Consider the following 19390-nt stretch of genomic DNA (forward strand, 5'->3'; position numbering starts at 1 on the left):
ATTAGATATTGAACAAATATTAGTCCCCCCTCTTGATAAGTCGTTTATATCAAATTAATAGATTTACCTTTGTAGAAACTTTCGAGCCCCGTGGAACCTGTAATTATAGACTTCTTATCTAAGTGGTTTTAACTGAAATTTCCTTTGCAACTTCTCAGAATTTCAAAAGAGAAGAGCAGAACTTCGTGGTACAGAATGAAATCAACAATATGTCTTTCCTTATTACTGATACCAAGTCAAAGATGTCAAAGGTATTACTATAATATGTTTTACTGTTTTAGAAGATTTCTGACTATAACTTTTGTTGGTTGAATTTTTAGACTTTTTGAAGGTTTATAGGGAATCTAGTAGATTTCTTATTACATACAAGCATAGACATTCACAAACTTGCCATCAATATAATATGCATATATATAGTCAATGTTATATATCCATCAACGTATATATATGTGTGTGTGTGTGTGTGTGTGTATGTACTAAATATACAGACCTCAAAATAAATAGCTAAATTATTCAATAACCACGTCAGTGAATGCCAGATTCTCATAGATGGAGTGAAAAGTATGCTTCCCAATTTTTTATTTCTGTCTCATTCGTATTGGGTTAAAGGGGAAAGCTTCCTTTCAACACATTAAAAAAATCCATGCTTTCTTTTTTAAATTAGCACTAAATAAGAGAAAACAAATATGTTACACTGGACAACACATAAAGTATGCTGCCAAATACCCAAAGACGCAAAAAAAAAAGGGTCAAGGAAATCCATTTCTACCAAATGAATAAATGATGAGAGTTACTGTAGGGGTACACCTAATCCCCTGAACCAGTGAACAGCTGGTTCACTTGACTTACTTTGCCAGCTACCACCAGTGCCATAAGATAATAGCATTTGATAGACCAAGTCTTATTTAGATTTTTGTGTGCCATGTATTTGACACTGCAAACATAAGCAAGAAGCTAATGCCAACTAAACCTTTGCATTATGTAGAACATTTGTCCATCTACTATATAAGTCATTACTACATGTGACTTTGCTCTTAAAACATACATGGAAAAATATTTTTCTCTTTTCTGGGCTGCCCATGCTCCTGGAGGAGATGCTATATTAAGAGTACAACTTTCATGGATGTTTTCAACCAAAACCTGTGACAATTTTTCGCTCAGGCAGCATATTGTCAGTTGTGCTAGTACTGACAAAGGAATTAAAGTCAACATTTCCTTTGGGAAGATAACAGTGGCTCCGATGTACCATCCAAACTTGGGAGAAATTGAAGGTCTTTAGAAAAAAAGAGTGCTGCATATCTCTTATTCAGACATCCTTTTTGCTCTCTTCCATCATTCTAATCTAGTGGTTCTCAAAAGTATATTCTCTAAGAACTGCATGTTCTGAAACTAGACTGAGGCTCTATAAACATTAACTAATAGTAGCATTTCCTCCTATTTGCAGAGAAAAAAAATTGATAAGAATCAATAGAAGCATCTCAATTTTAACATGTTCCAAAAAATATCTTATGATTTTGTACTTGGAGACAAGACAGATAGCAAGTAATAGTAATGATGACAAAAAGATTAGGAATTGCTGATTATGCTTAGCTTCCTCTTAATTTTTTTTGCCTGCATGTGTGCTTGGAATTTTACATCACATAAATAAACTTTTCTAGAAATAATGATTCTGGTTCAAAGAATGCAGTCAAATATGTTAATGTTCATATTGTTTTACTAAGGAGTTATGGTGTCCACGTATTTCAGAATCGGACCAAACCTGAGTGTCATTGTTTTAGCCATAGAAGCATTATAATGGCGGTTTTAGCAGAATTATTTGGATACTCTGCTGAGTATCCATGAAGGGCACAAAATTGGGATGAGGTCAGGAGATGAGTGACAGTTATCCTACAAAGCTGTACTGTTCAGGTCTAGTGCCAAAAAATTAGACCATAGGTATTACATATGATATTGAAATGGACAGAGAGGTGTTCCCCATGTAACGCTAGAACTAAGAGATATAGAAAGCTTTGGGGAGTCCTTTACTAGAACAGTTAAAGGAGGCATCAGTTTTCCTGAGGCATCACAACAGTGGATAGATCCACTCACCATGGAGTCTTGCAAGAAAAAGTAACTCCTTTCAAACAGAGGTTTAGAACAAATGTAATAAAGCAAACACAAACATAAACTGAAGGACGAAGCTTCATATGAGTCCGGCCATGTCGCCTAAGCGGGGGATGATCATTATTTGCATGACATGCCACTTCCAAAAATAGAAAAGAATATAAAATTGATGTCTGAGGCTGGCAGACCAACTTGGAAGATGGGCCCCTGAGAGAAAGACTTTAAACAAAGCATATTTAGCCCATGAAGCAGAGAGAGGCCATAATATAAAACTAGTTATAACCTCATTAGAAGGAGAGGATCCTAATGTGCATGGCATGGAGGCCACCACTGTTCCTTCTTTGATCCTTGCACAGTGATGGTGGTGACTGCAGCAGCATGCACAGATTTCGAGTGGACAGTACCATACTTTTACTAGCATTTGTAAATCGTGTACACTTTTGTCCGTGGCCCTAACTGTAGCATGAGGAGCAGTGCATTCCTCCCTCTACTCCCTCCCATGCAGAGCCCTGGACTCCTCTTAATAGAGCTCTTGGCGCCCTGTACTGCAGCCTTCCTTGAACTTCTTTTAGACTAGTTATTTCTCAATGACAGGGAATCTGTTTTATTCAGTGGTAACCCTAAAGCTCAATGAAATGCTTGGGCCATAACAACTTCTTAATTAGTGTGGATAAATTAAATTAAAATTTGACTTTAAGATGTTTGGAATTTGGTTATTTTTACCTAGGCTGTGTGATGTGTCTTATTTTACTGTTGCTTTTACAGGCTCACTAATTCCAAGGTCCAAAGTAGCTAAAATTGCATCATTATATGGCTAGCATTGCTGAAGTTTTTAATTCCACCACTTGTTTTAAAAACTTATACAGATAGCCTTTATTATGCATTCTCTATGTGAGTTTGTTGACATTTAAAAAGAATAAGTGGGTCTTGCTATATAAAACTATAGATACAATAGAATTGTGTCCTATTTGATCTTAAGGTTTCAATTGCCATTGAAATGTAGCAGCTAGCAATGGTCATTTAAAGGTGGGCTGATTTTCATAATTAGTATATCTAATATATCTTAAAAACTATACAGAACATGATTCTTTTTCCCTTAAGTATTTTTTTTAATGGACTATTTTAGTGTAGTAATATTTGAAAATTCTTTGTGATACAATTCTCAGTTAGAGGCTAGGTGATAAATACAACAAATTGAAAATATGCTCCCTGTTGTTGGTGTAATAGGAAAGAACATGGGTTCCTGCTCTGCCCCTCCAGAACCGTGATACCTCGACCAGTTTCTTAAACCTCACTTTCCAGGTCAGCAACAATTGGAATGTTGCTTATCTTGATTGACATCTGTAAAAATTAAAATAACGCGTGTGCAGTGCCTCACAGATTGTAGACACCCAACAAATTTTAACTATCCTCATAGTTAATGTTAATGATAAAGGAAAAATACAGTTGAGCACTTAATGATACAGATTACAAACACGTAGAAAATTTATTAGAGAGGAGAATGGGTAGCATAGTCAAAGATTTCACTGGGAGAGGAAGATTTGAGTTTTGTATTGAAAAAATGAACTGTTTCTAAAAGATGGAGGTGGAAAGTCTTCCCATTACATCTAGCAATAGAAGTGTTTATTTGAAGGCTAACGATATTGCTTGAGAAAAGCCTACTGTACATTTTTCTTCTCTCTTCGCTTTCCTCTATTACATTCAAGGCTAATTTATGTGAACATTATGTCCATATATATGGGTATATGTATGAGAGAGACAGTGAGATGGGGAAAGAAAGTTTAATTGATTGATTTAGGAGAGGGCTCAATTTATCTCACTTTCCTCCAGAAAAAAACTACATGTTGGCCATTTTATTGGATATCCATATCTGATTCAAATGTTAGGGGATAGATTAAAAATGAAATGTAATGCCAATGTGTTAGCTTTAGCAAGTCTCCTTAAATTACCGAGCATGTCATATCAACATGACTCAGTGCTTGGTTCTGAATATAAAAGGGACCAAAAAAGTTTGGCTCCTGCCCTCAAAGGGTTCATACTCTGTGAAGGAAATAGACCCTAACCAAGCAGAGAAACAACCAATGTATATGGGCAGGAGAATATCTGATTACTTGTAGATTTAATTTCTTCATGCCTGTCATGACCTTTATCACCCCCAAATGCTCAAAAATTTAGTAACATATTTTGCATCATAGATTTTAGGTGGTATAGAAAGCAAGATGACTGTTTGAGCATAAGTAGGAATACATTTGTCTAGTGTGTTACAAAACTAAACACTTTATATAGCTGCATTTAGTATTGATTTTAAATTATTTTTGTGATAAGTTTGCTTAAATGTTTATACATATGAAACCAGGTGTGTAAACTCCTGCAGACTCCTGAATTTCACACAGCCTAAAAAGCAAAAGAAATTTACGTGTTAAATTCAAAGAAATCTCTAAAACCAATAAAATTCATACTTCAATATATTGAGTAATGCTGTTTTGCTGAAACTAAATTATCAGTATTGGATTGAAGTATGTCTGCATAGATTATATCGATTTGTTTCATTTTTAAGATGACGACTCATCACTTGGATAATTAGTTTTGCCATTGTCATTGTGTTTTCTTTTTAACAAAGAGTTAATTTAAAATCATGGATCCATTATTTTTAGGGTTAATCAATTTAATAGTACAAATAATTATCCAGTGTACTTTTTCTATGAAAATTACTACAGCTGATCTTTTGTAGGTTAATGCATATAAAAATAGGATTGGTGCAATAAGTATATCTCTTTGAAATGTGATTATGATTCTGACTGCTATGGTCAAAATATATAATTTCAGTGTAATGTATCAATATAACAGATATATGCTATGTTACATTATATATTATATGTTTTGCTTTCTTTGGAGGAACTTTCTTTTGTGCTTTTAGCAACTAGCTTGAGACTATTAAAATATGACATTATTATGAAAATATCTTACAAATAAGAATTATTGGTACAAAAAATCAATTATACACAAAGACCTAGCCATGGGGCAATTATTTTAATTTTGATTCTTCTCTTACTGGCAAGAAGAATGTTCACTATCCAGTACAAATTAAACTCTGCATTTGAAATGAAACCTCAGCAGCAGCATAATCCTCTACAAATCACAAAGGGAGCCTGAGAGTAACATGGGCTCAACTAGAAGGCAGTGGTCCACAAAACCATGAATAATTACCAAAAAAAAGACACCTATTAGTGTATTATTTATTTCTCTGCTAGCGAGGGATTGAGGCTCTGGGGAGACAAATCTACAGACTATATAAAACGGGAATTATTTCTATAGTGGTTTTACATAGTCCATATAGATGTGTGTGTTTTTTTTTTTTTTTGTAAAGCAAACATTTGTCAAAACAGAAGTAAACCCCCTGTTTTCAATTCTGTTCTTTTAAGTATTGAAAATTATAAAGCATACCATATCTGAAATTACCATAGAATTTCTCATATATCCATCTGATTCTCTAAAAGTATAATGTGCATTTTCCTTATAAAAATTACATAGCAATGGGTATCACTGAACTGTAAGAACTAAATGATCCAAGAGTGGGGCTTAAAATTAGCAAGAGATGATACGAAGGAAAGAAAAAAATAGTTTTAAGAACAGTAGGACTTTCAAAAATAGGGATCAACAGAAAATGAGAAAGAGAAAACCACAATCGAGTTAGTCTTCATAGGTAGAAAGTTCTGCATATGAGAAAAGCAGGCACAGGATCCCTACACTTATGCTTATTTCATAGGCAGCTGTTTCTGACCAGGAGAGGAAGAAAATGAAACGCAAAGGAGACCGGTATTCTATGCAGACCTCTCTCATTGTAGCAGCTCTGAAGCGGTTACTGCCCATTGGACTGAACATCTGTGCTCCTGGAGACCAGGAGCTCATTGCTCTGGCCAAAAATCGATTTAGTATGGTAAGTTTCCCTCTCTTACCAGCGGTAATGATTATTCAACCTCCGGGTGTTAAAGTGTTTGAACTCCTTTGTCTCAGAATTCTATATCAGTCTTTGATTTGCATTAAGTGTTTTATTAAGCAATTTTTCTGCAAGGCCCCAGAATTGTGATACACAATCTGCCTATTTTAGGGGTCGGGGGCATTTTTATTTCTGAGTTATGTTTATCAGCTCCAGGGCATATTCAGGTCCCAGGCAGAAAAAGACACAAACAAATCTCTTATCGTGAAAAAAATTGGATTTTATGTGAACTCCTATATACAATTTGTGATGAAAGCTATATTCAGATTTACGCAGGATGATTTTTCAGTGTTCGAAGTATAATGTATTATGCTGATTGTGGAATAGATAAAGTGCTGACTTTTGGATCAGTAGCTCTGCTCCTTTGTGAGCGTTGAGATTTAAGTTCTGAAGATTTTATGTCCCGTTTTTCTTCATGGTTATGGAAATGAGGATGCAGTCTTTCAAATATATGCATTGGAATTATTTTTTTATATTTATGTAAATTGGAGGATGCATTCCCCCTCTGCCATGCCCACAGAGAATCACTGAAATACCCATTTAGAATTACACTCAAAGGTGAACAAATTGAGGGAAGGGTGTGGCAGAGTGGTTTACAGCTTCATTGGAAGTTATCTAGCATTCAAGTCTCAGAGGTGTGCTCCTTGCTTTTACTAGATCGTGGGGACACTGAGTTAAATTAGCTTTGTGGAAAATTGGGAGAATACTGTAGACATACTTACTTTTGAGCCCAAGGAAACATGTTTTGCCACTCTTCTTGTTATCAGTTGGTGTCTCAATTCTGTAGGTTATTAAATCATTTAATGTGGACGTGAGTGGGTTTCTGTCTCGTATAAAGTCACAGCAGTATCAAGAAATTATCTGAAAAAGAGCCCCTCAACATTTGTGACATATTTGGATCCTATAAAGATGTTTGTTCGAACATATACTATTTCAAAGGAGATTTGAGTTATTTCTATTGACTTATGGCAATTGATACATTATAAGGGTTTCTTTAAATAACATTTATTTCTCGACAGAAAGACACTGAGGATGAAGTACGAGATATAATCCGTAGTAATATTCATTTACAAGGCAAGGTAAGCCAAATTTTATTCTAAAGTGCATTTAATATGTATAAACCACTCAATCTTTCTTTCCCATAATGAAACATAGGAAAATATTGGTGAAAATATATTATTTTAATGTCATTATCCTATTTGAAAACTCTAAAGATATTAAATGAAATATTCTTCATTAGGAATTGTTAAACTTTGAACAAAAAATGTCACCAGTTGAAGTAAAGCTTAGATATGCCTTTGTAGAGATGAGTTTGAGGGCCATTGGGATACAAAGGCAGGTATCCATAAGAAATTGAAAATCTACATCATAGATATGTATATATAAGAGTCATTAGTACAAGGTTCTAATAGGAATTTTTGCAATAAGAACAAATGAGTTTACCCAAGGAGGAGAGGGTACGTTTAGGAAAGAAAAATATATATATGGATGGAATCTAAAGTAATACCTTCCTGTTTTAATGATAGGTGAAAGAATTGCTTGAGTTGGCTTTACAGTTCAGGAAGAACTTGCTATTATTTTAGATTCTTAGCTGCTTAAACAAGTACCAGCCAGTTGGTTGGCTTAGTAACAGCAGTGTTTTGGCTCATGGTTTCAGAGACTCTGGTGTAATGGGGCTGGCCACCAGTGATCCTTGATCCTTGGCTTTTCCCTCACATGCATATGGTGGTGTCTTCCTCTTTCTCTTCTGAGTTACTTTAATTTCCAGCTCTTGGCTGGTCCCTGTGGCTTTTTTTTTTTTTTTTTTTTTTCTGTGAACAATGTCCTTGCTCAAAATGGCTTCCACCATATTGCATTAAGGTCCACCCTCATTCATTTGGGGCACACCTTAGCTAATCACATCTTCAAAGGTCCTATTTATACCCACAGGACCAGAGGTTAGGACCTGAGCAAGCCTTTTGTAGGAGATGAGATTCAGTCCCCAACAACCGTTATTTGGAATTTTTTTCATACTTGTGAATAAATTATTCATTTGTTTACAGAACCTGTTATATAGTTGTATGGCTAAAAGTTTATTATTTACACATCACATAATTGCTTTTATTCTGTTATCCATTATGAGGATTTTGTTTTTATTATTGTGAAAATGTCCAAATGTCAAAAACTAGTAAGGATAAGATAGTGTATGCCTTTCTGGGTATTGTAATGTCTTCTTCCAAAGATCCAAACCCTATTCTTTTTCTTTTAACATTTTGGAATATAATATGATAAAAGTGAGACATGCCTTTATAATATTCACAATGCACAAATGCTTCTTTAGAGGGAATTCCATGTAGACATTGATACATACTCAGTCATACATGTAATATTAACTTTTCCATGGTAGGATGTTAATTCCTATTACAGCATTGTCTCTCTTCAGCTATCACAAAGATTTTGAACATTTTTAAATATATCTGAACAACCTCAATTTGAAACTTAAGTAAATACCTTACACTGAAACCTTTTTTACCCTTTATGGAGAGGCAATAAGTGTTTTTGCATGTAGGTGTTTGAAGATGATTACACACCCTCTCAAAGAGTCACAGGGATCCTCAGGGAACCCAGAACTCACTTTGAGAATCCCTGGAATAATATGCACCACTAATGAGTCGAGAGAGCAGATATCCAGTGCCTCCTAAGAAGCATTTTAATCCAATCTCAGAAAATAACCAAATGAGGAAAATTATTTCATAAATAAGTAGAGAGAATCCTTCCATTATTATTTTTTAGAGATCGTTGTAGAAATAGTTTGGATAATTTATATTATATATTGGAGACAGCAAAAGAAAGGGAAGAGCAGAAAAGGAACCACATTTAATGGTCAGTATCTCACCTCCAAATAAATGAGATATGAGAGTAGAGAGGAAATGAATATATATTCTTTCTAACATTTTCCTCTGTAGTTATGTGCGATGAGTTAGACATTGTGGAGACATTAGACTTGCAAAAAATGAATTTTTTGTTCCTGACTCCTTGAATGCTTTGTATACTAGGGGGAGGAGGGGGGTGGAGAAGTAAACTTTTTTTTTGAGAAAATAAAAACTCTATTTATTTTGCCAAATATAGGTAAGAATGCATCATTAAAATCTAAAAGTACCATGCCACAGCATTGTCCTCAGGTGATAAAAATACATGAAGAAAACGTACTTTGTTTTATCAAAGGACAAATGTGGGTTATCATGTCATCCGATATAGAAAAACTAAATCTCTATGTTTTTTGGCTATATGAAAGTTATTTTTGACATTTCAATCTACGCTTCCCCATGCCAGGAGTTATGATGTTTTAGTTGATGTCCATTTATTCTGCTTCATAATATTGTTTCCCATGTTTTAATAGGGATTTTAAAGAGGTTGAGAAAGATAAGGGGATGCTTTGTCCTTTTTTGATTCATGCTTATTCTATATTATTTATTCAAATAATTTATTCAAAGTTATATGCTCTAACCATTGTTAAGATGCTTGTATTTTCATCTTTTAAAAACATTCAGCTGTGTCTCGCACTCAGGAAGTTTGACAGTCTTAAAAAACAAAATGTGTGGACTCCTTTATTATAATATGGTTACATAGGCCCCCACTGATTTTCAGTATTTAATATCTTTGTTTCAGTGAGACTAAGTTCTGTTACAGAGCGAGTCCCTTTGTGCTCCTGCACCATTGTCTAAACAATAAAAATATAAATCTTTCAACAGCTGAACTGTGAAAGAGGAAGGTAAAGATAGTATTTTGTTTGCCTGGACCATTTCCTTTCCCTGACTAATCTAACTCATCCTTAATGCTAGTTGAAATTTCTCTTGTTTAGAGAAATCTTCCTGACCACCAATAGATTAGGTTAAATCTGATGTTATTTTATATCTCTTTTTAGTAGACTTCATTACACTTGTAAATACTTGTTTGATGTCTGTCTTCTCCACTGATTATAAATTTCACAAATCCGAAGACTTTCTCTGTCTTGTTCTCTGTTCAGAGTTTTAACATTGTGCTACACTAAATAAATAATTTGTCAATTGCATCTCTCAAAGTAGGTCTTCCTCTCTTTAGATTGCAGCCTTTTATTTTATAAATGAATTTTTTTGCAGTTAGAAGATCCTGCTATTAGATGGCAAATGGCTCTTTACAAAGACTTACCAAACAGGACAGAAGATACATCAGATCCGGAGAAGACAGTAGAAAGAGTATTGGATATAGCAAATGTCCTTTTTCATCTTGAACAGGTTAGCTTTTATATTGAATCAGTAATATTTGCCTTAACCCATAAAAATATTTTCAAAGGACGGTATGTATTAATTGTTCACTGTGAGCCGAAACAAAATATATTTGATCAGGACATTCATTATAAAGAATATATGGATCACTAGTGTTTAATACTTAATGAACACAACTTCTAAGCCTGTAATTCTCACTGTAATATGTAGATAAGATATTTTGAGAGATCAAGGCTTTTGTTTTATTGTCCTTTTAAAAATGTTTCTAAAACTTTACTGATAATTAGGGTTGTGTATGTCATTCTAAGTTATTCTAACAAAATCAGATGTTACAACTGATTTCAAGTATTTTATGCTTGTATCATTTTTTATTACTATTTATAGAGACATGTTTGAAATATTAACTTTCACTGGTTTAATATTTGAAGTGATTTTTTGTTACTTTCATGTTGGCCATTCCTTTTATGAGAGAGATTTTTTAGCTAATTTTCTCGAAGATCGGGAATAAATTACATTTAGAAAAGAGCAGTGTATTGATATTAAAACCAAGCGAGAAAAGAGTTTTTATATTATTTTCCATGTATCTTATTTTAGACTATAAAGTTAACTGTGTGTTTTATTTTCTTATTATTACCTTTGCTCAAGAGTTCCCAAGCTAATAATATTTAAAACATTATCAGTTGGGTTATATTTTTGTATAAGGGATCCTCTGGTTTAGGTAAAATATATGCAATACGGAAATATATTCTCTGCTTCTCATGAAGTCCATTCAGTAAAAATAATATCAGATAAAAGAAGCTCAATGAATGACCCAATAGTGTGATCTGTCACTGAGCCTTTATGACAATACCTGCCTCACATGGCAGGTAGGTTCTTTTATACGAACATTAAATAATTAAATGCCCTACAAACACCAAAAATGTTTATAAGAGCATGTTTTTTAGACTTTGTATTTCCTTTAGCAGCATATCAGTACTGAACATTTTGCTTTGGATCCTGACCTTCCTGTCCTGGCCATTTAAATAACTTAAAAGATAATCATCCAATATAATATCCTTTTAAAAATTCCTTCTTGCTTTTCTTAGATGCTAATAACTGTTCCCATATAATGTAATTTATCAGTATATCTGATGAAATTGAGCTAATTTGGAAACTCATGGACCATATGGCTTTTCATGTACATTTACTCATGCAACACCTTATAACTTAATATTTCCCCTACATAAATCCATCATATTTTCATGAAATATTAAATGAATGCAAATTATCATTCATGAGATGACAGGATTTGAGATTATGAAATTTTAAGTAATTTATGCTCAGTCAGAGTTGCTTTTTCAGAATTAATACGTATTTAAGGTGATTATTAAATCTTAAATGACTACTTTAGGAAAATTTCTGGCAGCATTACTCTAACTTAGGTTTTTAATTTTTCCTGGTTTTCATATACAAATCTTGACTTGCTCGAATTGATTTTTGGATACATTAGGCAAAGCTTATTAAAATCTGATTAAATGTCTATATTCATAAAATCTTTTTAATCATACCACATAAATGCAATTATAAAGTAGTATGTTCATTTTACCAAGCATTCATTCATTCTTTGACCACTTAGTGTAAGCCCATCCATTATCAGCCTCTTCTCAGCAGGTCCTAGTGTACTGGACAAAGGCTGTAGATTCTTTTGCCTGAAGTTCTTAGTAACCTATTCCTGAGACACTGGGCTTTCGATGAGAGAAAGAGTTCATTACTAGGTATGTAGTAGGAGAGCAGATAGCCTAGCGGCCCAAAATCTGTCTCCCCAAACTGCGGTAGTTCTGATAGTTTTATTTGAGAAAAGGTGTGCAGGGTTTAGGGTGAGCACAGTGGCCCCAGATGACATAATCAGAGGTGAGCTGATTATGGAGCATGCGCAGATTGAGTGCATGCTTAGTCACAGAGTATGTGAAAGAAAATGGTGGAATGAGGTGTAGGTGACTTGAAGGTTAAACACTAAGCTACTGAGCTTGTCAGACGGGCCCATTGTGGTTATATCTGGTCTTGGTCATCCAGATAATTTTGGGCTTGGGGTGGGTTAGTTCCGGGCTGACCCAAGACCCTTCACTAATAAACATTAAGGACTGTCTTTAGTGATTACAAGACTCGAAAATTGAAAAACTGGATAACTAGGTACAGATGAAGGTCAGTCGCATGGTTTTTACAATCACAGGGGCAGAAAATAAGAGCTATACAACCATTATCAGAAACCAAGGCAGCTGGATTACAATTCAGAGATTGCAGGTATTTCCCTGTCTACTCTAATATGCCAGAAAGCAAAAAGGAATATTTATAGAATGATTCAGTAATCAAAATCATCCCTTAAATCCTGATTTCTTGGTTACATTAGTGATTGCGGACTGTCCTGGCACTGAAGTAGCTTGTGCTTAGTAGAGAATATAGACACAAAAATAGGCAAATATGTAACGATATATATGAGCTAGGATGTTAAACGTGCTGAAGGTGGTATAAAAAGAGCCCAGACTTAATCTATTTGTGAAGTAGGTGATCCTTGAGTTAATCTTAAAGAAGAATAGAATTTATCTGGATAAAGGAACGGTGGTAAAATTTTAGTTAAGGCCAAGTATTCTTCAAACTGTTAAGGATGTGGCAGGGTTGGTTTATCAGGAAAGGAGGATTTTTTAGTAAAAAGAAATCATCAACTATCAAAGAATTAAAAACATGGAAAGATATCTGTGTAGAATTCCTTTAATGTCCATATTCTAATGGAAATTTGTAATTGAGGCATAAAGCAGTTTGCAAAGAAAATTTTAACTTAAGCTCAGTATAAAAGCAGTAGGTACACAGGAAATATTTGTTAATTTAATTTACAAAGACAAGAGTCTTTTTAAGATACGTATTTTGTGTTACACATTTGCTATTTCTTTTTCCCCATGAGAGCAGGCTGGCTGTCTCAAACTTCCCAAAAGTAAAATTCCAGCCAAGTCAGCACATTAGTACATGGAGGCATCCAGAGTTACAGGATACGATTTGGTATTAACCTTTCTTACAACATCTTTTTTTGTGAATTTCAGAAAAACTCACTATTTTTGGTCTCTCATTGTATAATAGAAAATGATAAATTTCATCATGGCAGAGGCATTTTCTCTCCTATTCACTATAAATTCTCCAATGCCTAGGTACTCAATATGTATTTGTTAATTGTCACCCCTGCTGATCACAATGCCTTATTCCCATAAAAAAAAAAAAAGCTACCATTTACAGTGTTGGCTCTGAAAAGGGAATTTTAAATAGAAATATATTGGGTCTATTTGAACAAACCGTACCTCTGATTCTGTTTTCACCTATAATGTTAAGTCTCAACAGTGTTTAATCTATTTAACACACTCATCAAGAAGAAAATTGAAGTGGGCATTTACCAAAAAGATACTTCTTGGTCCTGATGTGCAGGAGGAGGTGTCATAGAACTAAGTTTGTTTCAAGACAAAATATACAAGTTGCTTCTTTAAAATTTCTAAACCACTGTAGTCACACATGATGGATGTTTTCTGCAGGCAATCTTATATTCATATTTTGACCCTTTTGATAACATATAGGATAATGAATTTAGTTTTGCTTTTTAGCTAACATAACCATTTTTATTTCTTCCAGAAATATACAAGTATTGGCTGGCGATATTACAATCTGGGAAGTACAGTGTTCAGTGCCTGGATATTACTAACTAATTTTAAAAACATGTTGGGATTGTTTTCTCCTTAATACTTATAATTAATCATTGTCTACCTACAGTTCCAAACACCACTAGCTAATGAATAACTTGCTTGTATCATTTGCTATAAATTTTAAATTCTCATTTGTACCTATCTAACAAAATAATTATAAATATTTTAACTTTTTTTGCTCAGTTAAATTCTCTTGCCTGCTCCTAATACTGTGTTCACGAAGCCTTCTCATCTTCTTTTCATCCTGTTACATTAAGAAACAGTATAATTTTTATATTTATTTTCTTTAACCATCTCTATTCAAGTTTACTGCTATTGCTTTTAAGGTAAAATTGCTTACAAATGGATACGTAAATAAGAAGGAGGTGATTTTTTTGTATAGGCAGAAAATATATGTTTTGAAATCACAATGTGAAAGGCAAAGGAAATTTTGAAAAGGATGCAAAATCATTTTTTATGGAATGGTTTTATTTTTCTTTAAGAGTTGACCATAGCATCTAAAAATGCACACTACTGGGGAAAATGGGTATTTTTACTAAGAAGATTGTATATAGCATTTTACCTCACATTAGCCTTGCAGGACGTGGGCTTTTGCACAAGAATTTAAAGGTGCTTTTGGAATTGGAATTCCAAATGTAGGTTACTTTAAAAGTGCACTGTTTAGAGCTGTATTTTTGAGGGTAATTTGGGGCATAAATTTATGTATTTATCTATTTATCGCTATCTATCGATCTATGTAGTTACTTGTATTTGTCATTTTTCCCTAGGTGGAGCATCCTCAGAGATCAAAAAAGGCCGTATGGCACAAATTGCTGTCTAAGCAGAGGAAAAGAGCAGTTGTAGCTTGCTTCCGAATGGCTCCTTTGTATAACCTGCCAAGGTCAGAATATTTGTAAAGTTTATAATAGATTTAAAACGTTTTCCCTAATAACACACAACAGTCTAGCATCTACCTTGACATGAGTACAATAGACCATAAAAAGGGTGGAAGAGATTTATAGACTCTTCTGTATAGTACGTGTTCTTGTTTTCCTTTGTGAATATTTGCTGAGAAAGGTGGTCTGGAATGTAAGCGGGAAATGACTTTTCTATACCAAGATCTAATCACCTCTGTGAGGCAAAATGGAACAAGGAGGAACTCATTCTTTCAAGTCAGACTGCCTGGCTTTGAATCCTAGCAGCTCAGCTTACTGGCTGTGTGACATTAACCTGGCTTTCTTGTAATTACTTCATACGATAATAGGACCTGTCATGGAGTTCTTCCAATTATTTAATGGGTCTCATGTATGAAGAGTACTTAAAACATGCTTAGCTCAATAAATGTTAGTTGTTATGTAAATATTTGGTAATTGTTAGCATTCAGAGAAAAAACGAATGCAAATAAATTTGACAGACCCTTCAGTCTTCTCTTAGCGGTATGGCAGGCATGCTTGTTAATGGAGAAGTAACCTGGTGCAGACAAGTCTGGCTTGATGTCCTAGGGTGCCATTTCAGTCTTACTGCAGCGCTCCTAAGAAATGAGGCCCTTTCACGCTCTGAACATTATTTAAGTAGCATAATTTCCACTTCTGGGAAACAGGACTCAACTCAGCTACTTCTCTTTTATGAAACATCTCTAACCAACCCATGCCCTTCCATTCTTTGCAAGTTGAATGCTTCCTCCTGTTTGTTACCAGGGCACTTTCATACATAGCACATTCCATAGAGTATTGGGGCTGTTTGTGATTTAGATATTGAGATCCTTTAGAATTTTGTTCATTTTCATATCCTTGGCGCACCTAAAACAATACTGAGACGCTGACATTCAGTAAGTGTTCAAATGCAAAAATAATACAAAGCAGAGAGTTAGAAAAAAGAATTACTCCAGCAGAAATACGAAAGTCACATCTGTCCATTTTGCTTAGAAGTCTTCTACCTTGGAGATTACTCAAAAGAAAATGAAAGTTCACATTATTTAGGTCATTTTTCACTGTAGATGATGCAGGGCCAGACTTCAGAGACAACACATGTCAATGGAATGAAACACTTGCCTCCCTCTTAGATTCATTAACTTCCTCCACTTCTATGGTAAAGAATGTTTCAGAAACCCCAGATTTAGACCAGTACAGATGACCTCATTCCTAATTTCAGTGGGGTTATTGTCACTGCCCCAGACCTTTCACCTTCCCTTACCTCTTTAAGGTGCTGTCCTCATCAGCCCACGAATCCCTTCCCTACAACAGTATTATTATGCCTTAGCCATTGGATGTAACCATTTTGATGCCAGTGACATAAAACCTGTAGCTTTGTTTCCTTTAATTCCTAAATAATGATTGCAGCAGATATTTCCATCTCACCCATGACCCCTCTCATCAGCTCAGGGATAATGCGAATGGATAGATGAAGTTTTTGTTAAAGGTGTTTTGCAGCCTCGGGCATTCCTGAGACTTTTAAAAGAAGAAAATAAATTTTCTGTTAACATAGGAAATAGATGTAAATGCCCGAAAATCTCCTTCTCAAAACTGATGTATTCCCTTCTCAACACCATTTTATTTCACAGAGGAGGCAAACCCTATTTCACCTGAGTTTCTCAATTTATCCTTGTTTCTCTGGACCTCTGTTTCTGTGTCCCTGCCTTTTACTTCTCTCCTTTTAGCATTCTTCCTAAGGAAGATGGCACTCTTCCTTTTGAATGATCATGTTTTGATCTATTCCCTTCTATATTTGCCAGACTTCTTGCTTCTACCCTCACCTTCAAAATATACAAGTATTCCCCATCTTAAAAATGGATTAAAAATTAAATAATCACTTTGATTATTGCTGTATGATGAAATGATAATCACTAATATCTGTAAGGTTCCTTGTATTACATCAGGTCAGTTGTAAATGACTATATGTTGATCACCCCATTGATTCTTTACAAACTGTGGGAGAGGCATATATGTGATTTGTTGAACACTAAATATCTAGTAAGTCATGGAGCCAGGATTCAAACTCAGGAGTCAATACTTGTGACCGCAGTACAGAATAGGTTTACAAATAGCTCAAGATATGAATTCCAAGGCTGTCACTAATTATTAGCAAAATGATCACAGGCAAGATAATAATATCCCAGAATCAATTTCTTCATTTCTATGAAATGGTTAATAACCTCAAAGAGTTCTTCTTCTAATTGAATAAAGTTATGAATCTCTTTCACATCATTTGCAAAAATCTGCATCTGCTGTGTTTCACTTTTTCTCTAGCCCCTCCATTCTTAACCAGATGGAATCTGGCTTCAGTTTCTGCATTCTACTGGTGAACTATATTTTCTAAATGTCTGTTGGAGGAAAATAATTGTGAAATTCTCTCAAAAGACAATAATTTCCACCTTATGGTTATATCCTGTCTTCTTTCCTGACCTTCATTCTTCTTTGCCTCTCAGACGAGTTTGTCACCATAAGCCATCCCTTTGCTCCTAAAACTGTTATTTTCTGTGACTTCTAACACTATGCTACCTTCGATTCTCTTGTGTTTCCTTTTACACCCCTTCTTTTCACCATTTTCATGTTCATTCTTTGATGTTATAGCTTATGCTGGCCTTTGTATATCCTTGAAGACTCTCAACTGCATGGCTTCCACCATAGCTTCTTTGTAGATGGTTCTTCAGTTACATCTCTACACTCACAGCTCTAATGGCGGGTCAGATAGGCAGATGCCATCACCTACTCCACACTAACTCTGAAACATATTAACTTCCTCCTCAAACCATCTGCCACTTCCAAACTCTCGGACTCTCTTATGATGTCAGTGTTTAGTTAGTCAAACAGCATATTAAGCTTGAGTTCATCTTCTCACTCCTTTTCTGGTTATCAAATCTTTCTCCATGTTTCATTTTTCTCTGATCTCTTTTTTGTGGCCATCCCTTCCCTTCTTGGCCTCTTCTGCAAACTACTTGTTGACTGCCTGCTGTCAAGTTGATGGTGGTCTCTTCCAGGCTAGTTTCTACGATGTCAACACTCTCCTGTGTGCCGTTTTCAAAATTTTATCCCTTACCACAATTGTTCTCAAGCCTCGTACTTTTAAGAAATGCTTTAAAAACATCTAAGAAATGTCCAAGCCTCAACCCTTCGAATCAGAATTTCTTTGAGTGAGGCCCAGCATGCGTATTTTTTAAAAAGCTGCACAAGTGATTCTGATGTACCCATCAGTTGAAGATGTCCATCATGTTATCTCACGTACAAGAGCCTCAGGTGATTTCCAGCTATTCTTTGCCATGTTATCAGTTCCTCTCCCATTTCTTAAGACCCATCATAAACCTATCCAACTATGTGTCTCATGACTTCTCAACACACCCGCTTTGTTGTCGTTAAGCTCATCTCCCCATCTTGCAGTGACAGCCTTCTCACTCTGCCTCCTCTGTGTATTCCTTTATGATGTTCCCTTATTGTCATTACTTTCTTTTGTCCTTTCATATATTAAAATCTTACCTACTACTCATCTCATTACAACTTCGTGGTGTTTTTCTCTGATTCTTCTAGTCTTCTTTAATTTCATAGGAGATTCTTTATCATCAGTATCATAGAATTTAATCTTTGGATGTATACTCCCATAAAGTTTACTTAATATATTTTATTTTGTCTATCCTCAGGGCCTGTATGTAACGTTAACTCAAACCTGAGAATTCCTCTATTGAATTTGTTAGACTTTTTTTTATCACAGCCACTTTTGGAGTATCTATCCAATGTGGTTTACATGCTATGTCTCATGTTAAGTCTCCCAAAATTGAGATGTAGGCTGTAATGTCCGAGTCTTATCAAAGAGAAAAATGAAAATCAGGAAAGGAAATTTCCCAATGTCACAAAACTTAGAAATGGCAGAGCCAGGATTTAAATGAAGTTAGTGGGTTCCCAGAAGGCTTGCTCTATCCACACAAGTGTTGCCTCCCCAATCAATAATAGAAAATGGGTCTCTTTGTTTAGTAAACAGATTATCCAGTGATAAAGCATTACTGAGTATCTCTTCAACTTACAGAAGCCCGTTTGTTTGAAATTGTGCTTCGTTTTTAGGCATCGGGCTGTCAATCTCTTTCTTCAGGGCTATGAAAAGTCGTGGATTGAAACAGAAGAACATTACTTTGAAGATAAACTGATAGAAGATTTAGCAGTATGTTTTTCCTGGGGTTATAAGATTAAAGAGGGTTCGGGCTTGGTGAAATAAAGTTGGCATGAGCATTTATCATTAAACATTAAAGAGAAAATATTATCATTGTAGTGTGTTAGTTTTAGGAATCTTTTTCATCTCAATTCTTGGGTTCAATGTTTAGAGAAAAATACACCCTTCTTAATTCAAAGAGATCTTATCAACAT

At 34.8% G+C, this 19390-nt stretch overlaps 1 protein-coding gene across 2 annotated transcripts in view; it reads left to right on the plus strand.

Annotated features, from left to right (window-relative positions):
• Nucleotides 1-19390, plus strand: part of RYR2 (ryanodine receptor 2) — a 779580-nt gene that overhangs the window by 657464 nt on the left and 102726 nt on the right. The window contains exons 66-73 of one of the 2 annotated variants that reach the window (XM_077168435.1): nucleotides 159-251; nucleotides 3331-3405; nucleotides 5870-6040; nucleotides 7120-7179; nucleotides 10219-10353; nucleotides 13993-14027; nucleotides 14830-14943; nucleotides 19091-19187. In XM_077168435.1, the coding sequence (XP_077024550.1) occupies nucleotides 159-251; nucleotides 3331-3405; nucleotides 5870-6040; nucleotides 7120-7179; nucleotides 10219-10353; nucleotides 13993-14027; nucleotides 14830-14943; nucleotides 19091-19187 (780 nt within the window). The remainder of the gene's footprint in view (nucleotides 1-158; nucleotides 252-3330; nucleotides 3406-5869; nucleotides 6041-7119; nucleotides 7180-10218; nucleotides 10354-13992; nucleotides 14028-14829; nucleotides 14944-19090; nucleotides 19188-19390) is intronic. The other variant, XM_077168436.1, reaches the window with a different exon arrangement.

This window comes from Tamandua tetradactyla, chromosome 7 (assembly GCF_023851605.1).
Source record: "Tamandua tetradactyla isolate mTamTet1 chromosome 7, mTamTet1.pri, whole genome shotgun sequence".
NCBI lineage: Eukaryota > Metazoa > Chordata > Mammalia > Pilosa > Myrmecophagidae > Tamandua > Tamandua tetradactyla.